This window comes from Oncorhynchus keta, chromosome 37 (genome assembly GCF_023373465.1).
Source record: "Oncorhynchus keta strain PuntledgeMale-10-30-2019 chromosome 37, Oket_V2, whole genome shotgun sequence".
NCBI classification, from domain to species: Eukaryota; Metazoa; Chordata; class Actinopteri; order Salmoniformes; family Salmonidae; genus Oncorhynchus; species Oncorhynchus keta.
This window is the reverse complement of record NC_068457.1, coordinates 19921611-19932861: the sequence shown is the minus strand read 5'-3', so window position 1 is coordinate 19932861 and position 11251 is coordinate 19921611. Positions and strand designations below refer to the sequence as shown.

Here is an 11251-nt window from a genome sequence, read left to right as displayed (position 1 = left end):
ATTGCTCTGGCCACATCTGCAGTCCTCAGAGTCAGTAGAAAGGCCTCTTTAGTGTCCTACGTTTTCATAACTGTGACCTTAATTACCTACCATCTGTAAAGTGTTAGTCTCTTACCGACCGTTCCACCAGTGCATGTTCATCAATTGTTCATGGTTCATTGAACAAGCATGGGAAACAGTGTTTAAACCCTTCACAATGAAGATCTGTGAAGTTATTTGGATTTTTATGAATTATCTTTGAAAGACAGGGTCCTGAAAAAGGGACGTTTCTTTTTTTGCTGAGTTGACAAGAACAGGTGTCGCAGGAATGCCAAGATCATCAGGGACCCCATAGCCATGCCCTGTTCTCTCTACTTCAATTACACAGAAGTGGGCAGTACAGGAGCACCATGGCAAAAACTGAAAGACTGGCCAATAGTCTGAGGGTAGAAACTATCAGACTGCTGAATAGCCACCACGAGGCAGCTACCTGCACCCCGCTCCCCCCTCCCCCGTGCTACTCCACCTATGGACATTTGCCCCGCCCCCGTTACTCTGCCCATCGACATTTCCTGCATGTTGGAGCTTGAAGCCTAGGATTTACACTCACACCTGCAACCCTGCACGTGACTAATAAACACTCTGAATCACCTATGCTACACTGCCCATTTAATTTAAAAACACATGCAAAAATCCATATCCATACTTTTATTTTGGCTATGTCAGAGGGGAGTGGTGATATGCTATGATAGATTGTAATGCAACAAAGCTTGTTTAATTTATTTCGGACTACAAGTCCCAAGATGCCATGTCGAAGCGCCTCTTGGTCACTTACCGGAAGTTTCTACGTGTTCAGTTGTCCGGAAGAGCTATTTTTTATGAGGAAAAGGAACTTTCTTCTCAAAATAAGAGGTTCAGTAGGTACGTTTATCCAACATTCTTATCGCAGTTTGCAACTAAACCATACATGCATTTGTAGTCTTGGCTAACGTGCTACTAAGGCCAGCCAATTCCATGTCCATCAAAGGGTCTATGCAACAGACCTAACGTCAGCTAGCTACTTTGTTTAGTCTAACGTTTGTCTTTTGACACTCGCTGGCACAACTGACTTTAGTTTAAACAATATTTTGGGCAGGGAAAACCACAGTTTGCCAGCTGACGTTAGCTTTCAAGAGCCATCTAGCTAGCTACTACTAGTCTGTTAGCCTGGCATGTCAACAAAGATCTGAGCACAGTATATCACACTATCTGTCGTGACTGCTGGAGAGTCTGTTACAGACATATCAGATAGCTAGTAAGATGTCTAAACTAAACTACCGCAGACAGACTGACATTGTGACTGTTGCAAGGACTTGCATGGTAAATGTCAATATTGTACAGGTTCTTGGATGTTGACATGAGCTGACAGTACTGTGTCACCAGGTGAGCCCTATGCAGGGAGAAAGGGAAGACTGCACCTCCACTGTAAATCAAATTCTGTATATCTATGGCTCTGATTTGGGCATCGTGATGCTTCCTGTGTTTCCCAGCACTATGTTACCAACCACCTCGCCGCAGAACGGAAGCCTGAGCGCCCGCGATGCAGCACGCCACACAGCGGGCGCCAAGCGCTACAAATACCTGAGGAGGCTGCTGCACTTCAAAGCCATGGACTTTGAGTTTGCTGTGTGGCAGATGCTCTACCTGTTCACCTCCCCACAGAGAGTGTATCGTAACTTCCACTACAGGAAGCAGACCAAGGACCAGTGGGCCAGAGACGACCCTGCCTTCCTGGTGTTACTCAGCATCTGGCTCTGTGGTCAGTATCTTGGGTGTTTCTGAACAAGTGTGCTTTATAAAAACAAGGAGTGGGAACTGTGTAGCAATCATTTGACCACTAGAATAGCTTTTTGCAATTTAGAGAAAGTATAAATATGCACAACCCAACAAAAAGCAAAGCACCTTTAAAGCATCATATTAAAGCTTTGACTGGAAATGAAGCAGCAACAGAAATCATTAACAAACTCAAAATAGGATGCAATAAGGCGTTTCTTGTATAGGATGTAACCACCAATCAGACAGGAATGAATGTATCATTTGGAGTATTAATGCCTGGTTATGGGACCCTCTTTCCATTGACTTGGTCTCATCTCACATGTGATTAAAACAGATCAGAGACATAAAGAGTTTGATGAGACTGTGTAGTCTCAAGGAAATGTTTTGATGATCAGTTACTCCACGTGCTCGACACTGACGAATGACTGAAAGAAATTGATAGTAATATGATTGTGGGAGCTGTTTTGTTAGACTTGTACAGTAAAATAAATAACTGAGACACTTAACACAGAGCACCAGACAGTTTTACAACGGATAACTAGCAATAGGCTGGTGCTAAATATCTCAAACGAAAAGCATCATTTTTGGACAAATCACTCGCGCAAATGCTAAACCTCGTTTAAATCTATTATTGAATGATGTGGCTATTGAGCAAGTTGAGGAGATTAAACTGCTGGGTGTAACCCTAGATAGCAAGCTGTCATGGTCAAAACATATAGACTCGATGGTTGCTTAAAAGGAAAGAGGTCTGTCCGTGATAGGGCGTTGCTCAGCCTTTTGATATCTCAGTTGTCCAGACAGATCCTACAGGCCCTAGTTTTGCCGCACCTGGACGACTGCCCAATAGTGTGGTCATGTGCGGCAAAGAAGGACATGGGTCAATTGCAGTTTGTCCAGAACAAAGCAGCCCATATCTCACTTAGATGTACATGGAGGGAAAGTGTCAGTAACAGGCATGTCAGTCTCTCCTTTCTCAACGTTGAGGAGAGATTGACTGCATCACTATTGGTCTTTGTAAGAGGTATTGATGTGATGAAGGTACCGAACTGTCTGTTCAAGCAGTTGGCACACAGTTCGGACACTAACCGGTACAACACAAGACATGCAACCAGAGGTCTCTTCAGTCTCCAGGTCCAGAATAGAGGCTGGGAAACACAGTATTAAATAGAGCCATGACTATATGGAACTCTCTGCCACCCCAGGTAACTCAAGCTAGCAATAAAACCAGTTAAAAAACAAACAGAAAATAGCACAACTTACTGCACAAAAGGGACTGTGAAGAGAAACAGCAATGTAATATAGCTTGTATAGTCATTTGCACTGTACTAGATAGACCTAGATAGTGTGTATGTACTGAAATGTAGACTGTGATGTTTTAAATGTATGTATTTCAGTCCTTTACTAATAATGTTCTGTATTGTCATGTTTCATGTGGACCCCAGGAAGAGTAGCTGCTGGGGATCCTAATAAATAACAAATATATTAAAAATTACAATATCATCTTTCTGCCTTTGTCCTGTGGCTGTGGTTGACACCTGTCTCTCGTCCTCTGTGTGTAGTGTCCACAGTGGGCTTTGGGCTGGTGCTGGACATGGGCTTTGTGGAGACTCTGAAGCTGCTGCTGTGGGTGGTGTTCATAGACTGCATCGGCGTGGGCCTGCTCATCTCCACACTCATGTGGTGAGTAGAGATTTACAGAAAGAGCTAGATGGACATAAGGTGTATGGAATGGCTGGAAGCCTATGAGGCCAGATGGAGCCAGAAGCATCATTGTGTGTATGTCTATCTGGTCCCTTCAGATACCGAGTAGAGGTTGTCTTCAGGCTGTGCAAATGTTGGTCCTTCCCCATGCTCTTCTAAAGGCCCTTTCCTGTCCGTGCTGTATCCCCAGGTTCATCACCAATAAGTACCTGCTGAAGCCGCCCAGTAAGGACTATGATGTAGAGTGGGGCTACGCCTTCGATGTGCATCTCAATGCCTTCTACCCCCTGCTTGTCATCCTGCACTTCCTACAGCTCTTCTTTATAAACTGTGAGTGCAGGCTTGTTATTACACATTTCTAACATGTTGCGGTGTTATTTGTTGTAATGGTGTCTGATCTCTGCTGTTTGTTTCAGATATCGTAGTGATAAACTCAGACTGGTTCCTGGGGTACTTTGTAGGGAACAGTCTGTGGTTGACAGCCATCGGCTACTATCTATACATTACATTCCTGGGATACAACGGTGAGGTCCACTTTTAACAAATATTTTTTATAGCTAAACCAAGATAGACCACAGCCTGTTCCAATGGGAACAAATGAGTCATAGTGGGCAGAACAAGCAAGGAGGTGGGCATAGCCAAGCACGAGCCAGCGAGATCATCTTGGCCCATGCACGCATCTGCATATTTCCGTTAGAGAGAACCTACTCTGTTAAGTGTCCATGTGCTGTAACTCAATTCCCCTTTGCACTCCTAAACAATGTTTTTTTACAACTTTTGCAAAGGGTAAAGTCTACAAGACTTAGTCCACTCTGTTCATAACAGATTCTAGTTTTGGGAACAGAAAACTGTATTGAGATCCAATGTTTCAAAACTTGCAGTATGTCGGTCATCCTTCCTCTGCTGGCCACTGGGCATCATTTTACATTTAATTTAAGACGCTATTATCCAGAGCGATTACAGGGGCAATCAGGGCTAAGTGCCTTGCTCGAGGGCCTAAACAGATTTAGGCTCAGGGATTCAAACCAGGACCCTTTCGGTTACTGGCCCAATGCTCTTAACCACTAGGGTTCTTCTCACTGCCATATTTGGTAGTGAGTGGAAACGACAAGCGGATACATCACATGTATATATTTGTTCTGTGGTTGTATTCACCTTTAAAGGGATAGTTCACTGGGGGTGAAAGCATCAGACCCTCTACCAACTGTATATTTATTCCAGTTCCTCTCTCGCTGTCCCTCCTCAGCCTTGCCCCAACTGCAGAACACAGTGGTTCTGCTCTACCCCTTCGCCCTGCTAGTTATCCTCTACATCCTCTCTCTCTCCCTGGGATGGAACTTCACCAAGGGCCTCTGCTGGTTCTACAAGTACCGTGTCCAGTAGAGACTCTGGAGTCAGGACCAGAGCTCACAGTCAGGTGGCTCTGAGGACTCATGGACAATGCTTTCATTCTGGAATGTGATTGGATGGGGTGATGCAGTTTTGTATACTTTGTAAATAATACTTTGGCTGTAAGATACACAAATCGTGGATTGTTTAAGATTATATCTCGGTTTGTTTTCTTTTTTTAATATGACGTACTGAAAATCTTGTTTATTGAAGAGAAATAGAAGTAAAGTGGTGAATTTGTATTTCAATTGGACTAAGGGGCGTTTGAGTGTACATTCCTGAGCACTTTCAATAAAGAGGTTTTACTTCATCACCTTTTCATTAACAGGAAAGTAATGCAATCTAAAACAAGTAACCTGGTAACATCACTCATGGACATTTGCTGTTGACCTCAAGACTATAGCAGAAAATTAACATTGTAGAATATTTATTTCCTGATAAAGTAAAATGATTGGTGATTCAGAACATAAGGGCAAGTCAAAACAACACCTCAAACTGTCTCCGTCTTATCAAGATTTATCTGTACAAAACTCATTACGAAGAGTGCAATTTTGGAGCCCCCCCCTTATAATTTTGTAAAAATCAATAATTGAAAGTAATATGGGACAGCGGTATCAGTGTAGTTCCCTTATTACTTCAGGGAGTCCAACATCCCCTTGAAGCTCTCCAGGTCCACTGTCCTCATGATGACAACTTGGTGCTCCTTCTCCAGGACTCCCAGCTTGTCCAGGACCATCATGCCCCGGGTGTAGGTCCCCTGAAGCTCCACGGTAACCACCACCGGCTCAGACACCCACACGAAAACGTCATCGATGGCCGTCGCCATGGCGTACGAGTTGCACGTCATCTCACGTTGGTAGCGATGGCCACGGTGTCCATGGTGTGTTTGAAGCAGGCCTTGTCTGAGTCCTGGGCCAGCCAGTTGTCACAGAACGGGTGCAGATTAGAGACAGATGGGACAAGTGTGTTTGGAGAAAAGACTAATCAATTTGCTCAAACAAAATGTAAAATCTTTGTAAAAAGGCTGCAAGTGATATTTCGATAGACAATTCATTACTAAGTAAGCCAGTGGATGCATCTCAATAATTGAAAGTGGTCACATCTGCTCTTTCCTCCCATCTGCTCTGATGTGAGAGCTGGACCAGTACTTACAATAAGCCTGGTAGTGTGTGAGCCTTTATTTAGTCTGTATAGGTAGATGACCAGAACCTGTGGTCTTACCCATGGTAGCTTATTCTCACAGCAGAACTCCCAGGTAGCGGTGTAGGTTGGACAGAAGAAGCGGTTCAGGACGATGTAAGCAGCCTCCGGGTCGGCAACAAAGTTGAACTCTGCACACACTGTGGTGTTCCCCCTCGCTGCAAACATAACAATATCCAAGAAACAAATATGAAATTATATAAATAATAATGACATAACATCCTACCAGGTCAATTGACTGTATGACAAAGTATGTTAAGTCACTAGGCCTATGCAAATTACATTATAGACAAAGCCCTTACAGTCAGTGTTGCCTCCCATGAAGAAGAGACCTTTGAGTTTCTGAGGGAGGGTGGGGTCAATCTTCACTGCAAGGGCCAGGTTGGTCAACGGGGCCATAGCTACCAGGCACACCTAGACAGAGAAACACTGAGTCAATCCAGACATCTACTATGAAGGGGAAAAAAATGCCCTTAACATCTTGGTAACAAAGCACTAGACCTCGTTATAAACTGGTCCTGAATATCTCAAACTTAGAGCATTGTATTTGGTACAAATCATTCATTAACTGCTAGACCCCAGCTGAATCTGTTAATGTATATTATTAATGAATGGCGTGGCCGTTCAACAAGTTGAGGAGACTAAATTACTTGGTGTTACCTTGGATTGTAAACGGTCATGGTCAAAACATATAGATTCAATGGTTGTAAAGATGGGGAGAGGTCGAGCTGTAATAAAGATGGGGAGAGGTCGAGCTGTAATAAAGATGGGGAGAGGTCGAGCTGTAATAAAGATGGGGAGAGGTCGAGCTGTAATAAAGATGGGGAGAGGTCGAGCTGTAATAAAGATGGGGAGAGGTCGAGCTGTAATAAAGATGGGGAGAGGTCGAGCTGTAATAAAGATGGGGAGAGGTCGAGCTGTAATAAAGATGGGGAGAGGTCGAGCTGTAATAAAGATGGGGAGAGGTCGAGCTGTAATAAAGATGGGGAGAGGTCGAGCTGTAATAAAGATGGGGAGAGGTCGAGCTGTAATAAAGATGGGGAGAGGTCGAGCTGTAATAAAGATGGGGAGAGGTCGATGTAATAAAGATGGGGAGAGGTCGAGCTGTAATAAAGATGGGGAGAGGTCGAGCTGTAATAAAGATGGGGAGAGGTCGAGCTGTAATAAAGATGGGGAGAGGTCGAGCTGTAATAAAGATGGGGAGAGGTCGAGCTGTAATAAAGATGGGGAGAGGTCGAGCTGTAATAAAGATGGGGAGAGGTCGAGCTGTAATAAAGATGGGGAGAGGTCGAGCTGTAATAAAGATGGGGAGAGGTCGAGCTGTAATAAAGATGGGGAGAGGTCGAGCTGGATGGGGAGAGGTCGAGCTGTAATAAAGATGGGGAGAGGTCGAGCTGTAATAAAGATGGGGAGAGGTCGAGCTGTAATAAAGATGGGGAGAGGTCGAGATGTAATAAAGATGGGGAGAGGTCGAGCTGTAATAAAGATGGGGAGAAGATGGGGAGAGAGCTGTAATAAAGATGGGGAGAGGTCGAGCTGTAATAAAGATGGGGAGAGGTCGAGCTGTAATAAAGATGGGGAGAGGTCGAGCTGTAATAAAGATGGAGAGAGGTCGAGCTGTAATAAAGATGGGGAGAGGTCGAGCTGTAATAAAGATGGGGAGAGGTCGAGCTGTAATAAAGATGGGGAGAGGTCGAGCTGTAATAAAGATGGGGAGAGGTCGAGCTGTAATAAAGATGGGGAGAGGTCGAGCTGTAATAAAGATGGGGAGAGGTCGAGCTGTAATAAAGATGCTCTGCCTCATTTGACACCACACTCCAAAAAGCAAGTTCTGCAGGCTCTAGTTTAGTCTAATCTTAATTATTGTGCAGTCATGTGGTCCAGTGCTGCAAGGAAAGACCTAGTTAAGCTGCAGCTGGCCCAGAACAGAGCGGCACGTTTAGCTCTTCATTGTAATCAGAGGGCTGATATAAATACTATGTATGCCAGTTGAGGAGAGACTGACTGCATCACTTCTTTTTAACAAACAATGTGTTGAAAATCCCAAATGGTTTGCATAGTCAACTTACACACAGCTCTGACACACACACTTATCCCACCAGGTTCATAGTCCCCAAATCCAGAACATAAAAATAAAAGTACGGTACAGTATTATATTGAGCCCTAATTGCATGGAACTTCCTTCCATCTCATATTGCTCAAATAAACAGCAAACCTGGTTTAAAGAAAACGATAAAGCCAACACCTCTCCCCTATTTGACCTAGATAGTTTGTGTGTATGTATTGATATGTAGGCTGTGTGCGCCTTTTTAAAAATGTATGTAGTTCTGTCCTTGAGCTGTTCTTGTCTAATGATGTTCTGTATTATGTTTAATGTTGTGTGTTGGACCCCAGGAAGAGTAGCTGCTGCTTTCGCAACAGTTAATGGGGATCCTAATAAAATACATTCTTGTTTGGATTCCCCAATGCAAAGACATTTCTCATAGATCTAGGGGTGCTGGGGTTTGGTTTTAGCCTAGGAACCTAACCCTTCTGTTACCGACCTCTCCAGTGTTCTCATTGACCAGCCTGATGATGGCTTCCACAGCCCCTTCTGTCTGCAGCAGCTACAGGCCCGGGGCATCCCCTAGCCCATCCTGCCCGTGGAAGGAGCCTGCCGACAGGGGGTGGCCCATCAGAGGCTCCGCAGCGCCACCGAACACTGGGATCTAACGCATCACAGCAGATATAATACACACTGATATTAGTCTATAATACAGCATAAGCTTACCACCAAAATGCTATGATCGTTACAAATCAAATGGTTGTTTAATGAAGTGAGCAGTCTTTCCACCAGGCCTACCTCAAGTCTCTGGCAGACCTTGAGGACTCGCAGTGTGTTCCTGCAGGGGTTTTCCAGGGAGGTGTTGCCACTTGCGCAGGTGATCCCCAGGACCTCCACGTTGGGGGCTGCGAGAGCCATCATGATGGCCTGAGCCTCAAGCACCAGTTTCTTATCGGACCCCCTTGGATCCTTGAAGCTTAGAGGTGCATTCAATGAGTCAGAACAGCAGTAACATTAAATGGGACATTACACTCCAAAATCTAAGTTTGTCAACAATTTCTTTACCAGCAAAATTGTGCTTGAAGATAGTTTGACTGTCGTTGCCGACGCTTCTTCTTTGAAAGACTAAAGCATGTCTGCTACACCTCGTCATGCAACTTTATATCGGAATGAATGGAGAAGACACACAGTATAGAAATTGAATCATAACTTATCAGGCCGAGTAGAGCAGCAGTAAAGAATATCTGATATTGCCTATATGGAAACCCCATGTGTAGCAAACCCCATGTGTAACCCTGCCAGCTATACATGTGTGTGTGTTGGAACTGGCTTCTCAATGCATTTTTTTCGAATTGACCGGGCTAACGTTCTGTGCATTGAAATATAATTTGTAATGGTTCAGTGCTACGCGAAACCCATTGACAAATGTCCTGCGCACGTAGGTGGATAACCAGAGTTTTCAGGCCTGTCACAGGTCAAAAGGTTGGCAAACTGTAGCCTGTTATTACCAAGCTGATTACCGCTGGAGTCCACGAAGCGAACCGGAGTGTAAGCTCGAGACTTCCGGGTGGTTGTTCGAGGACAGGTAAAAAAAGAATACCACCACCACTACACCGCTGTATGTGAGGGTGTATCATCCCCAACGTTGTGGCAACGTAATGGCAATGCTCCAGATCCAGGCCGCCTTTTTCTTGCCTGTTCTCTTAGCTTTGTGTCAGTGTCCATTCGAATCCCTTTGGTCACCTCTTGTTTCTTCTCGTTTCTTTCGCATTGTTCAAACAAATGTAAAACTTAATACATTTCTAATTTAAAAAACAGTTTTTTTTATACTGTCCCCATTACAAAAAAAAGTTATTGTCCTGGAAAACATTACATTGAAATATTCTTATGACGGACGATGGCTGCAAAACAGTGCCCCCTGTCCGCAGATATGTAGGTTAAATGACTAGACACAAGCAAAAAAAAAGTCAGCTACCTCGTTTTCGGACGCACTCCTTTATGTGGTAAGACATTTATGCCACCGTGTATACAAGTCAGATGTATGGTCACATAATTCAACTCAGGATTGTAATGGTGCCTTGGATTTAATCGTTTGACTTTTTCAATTGTTTTTGCGTCGCGGCGGTAAAACTGGACAAAAGTCTAATTTCCGAATGCTGTGAGCGCATTATTAAAGTCTGTACAATTTGAGTATGTCGACCCAACATTAATAAGAGAAGCCATTTCTCTGCGCGAAACAAAGACCTCCTTTCACGGAACCGCAGCCACTACTATAGAGTTCTTCTTATTCCCCCCATTTTGTTTGTTCTTCAGTGTGCAAACAAGATGTTGAGTGCATTACTGCCACCGTCTGGACTGGAGTGTGATTGAGCGTAATAGACCACATGAATGTGGTCTGCTTATGTCTGCCAAGGCTGTATTCTTAGCAGGCGAGTTCTGCAAAACATTTTCCTAACGCAGTCAAACGTATTTAAATACCAATCTTTGGACATATCCTGAACAGTGGAGGAAAATATGTATATATTCCAGAGATGTTTTAGTCAAAATAAAGTGTGTCCAATATGAATGATTAAATAAAAATAATACAGGGTTATGGAGCTAAAGGCAGAGTAGATTTGCATTCACTGTGCATCACTACGGGCCTGACAGTTGTCCAAGAAATTCGACCCGGCACTCCTTTGCAAAATGAGAAGTGAAAAATAAACCTAATTAGCTCCACCTCTGGAAACGAGACGCTGATCTCCATAGTGTGCCATATGCCAATGGGGCTGCAGTCTTCAAGTAGCACTGTATTTTAGGAATCAAAATGTGTTGAACCTTGTTTCTTTCTAGTTGTGACTATGAGTACATCACCACAGACATTATAACTGGCTTCATATCTCTACAGCTTTGCTACTCTATAACAAGTGGCATCTTGCAGAGAACAAAAAAAAAATCCTACTTGCCAGACAAGGTCTTTTGTTTTACTGTGGCTGTGACCTGGCTGGATGACATTTCACTCTAGCTGGAGTCACCCAGAGAAGGTTCTGGAATACAATGAAATGCAATGAGAAGAACAGAACCTTCCAACACCCAACATCTTGATGTAAACTTTCAAGTCTTCCATTACAAAGACAAAACAAA

General features: G+C 43.9%; 1 protein-coding gene, 1 long non-coding RNA gene and 1 pseudogene across 3 annotated transcripts; 2 read left to right on the top strand and 1 right to left on the bottom strand.

Annotated features, from left to right (window-relative positions):
• Window positions 1-725: 725 nt before the first annotated feature.
• LOC118381336 (protein unc-50 homolog) lies at window positions 726-5194 on the top strand. Its single transcript, XM_052499502.1, has 6 exons — window positions 726-900; window positions 1509-1777; window positions 3354-3474; window positions 3686-3825; window positions 3912-4019; window positions 4742-5194. Exons 1-6 carry the CDS (start codon window positions 788-790, stop codon window positions 4876-4878), a joined length of 888 nt encoding a protein of 295 aa, XP_052355462.1. The 5' UTR covers window positions 726-787; the 3' UTR covers window positions 4879-5194.
• Window positions 5195-5327: 133 nt separating this feature from the next.
• LOC118381335 (pyrimidine-specific ribonucleoside hydrolase RihA-like) lies at window positions 5328-9133 on the bottom strand (annotated as a pseudogene).
• LOC127916732 (uncharacterized) lies at window positions 7044-7735 on the top strand. 2 transcript variants are annotated; one of them, XR_008095765.1, is made up of 3 exons: window positions 7044-7157; window positions 7446-7526; window positions 7696-7735. It is a non-coding gene; the product is annotated as an uncharacterized LOC127916732 (long non-coding RNA). The 2 variants fall into 2 exon arrangements; XR_008095764.1 differs by lacking the exon at window positions 7696-7735 and adding an exon at window positions 7615-7684.
• Window positions 9134-11251: the final 2118 nt, after the last annotated feature.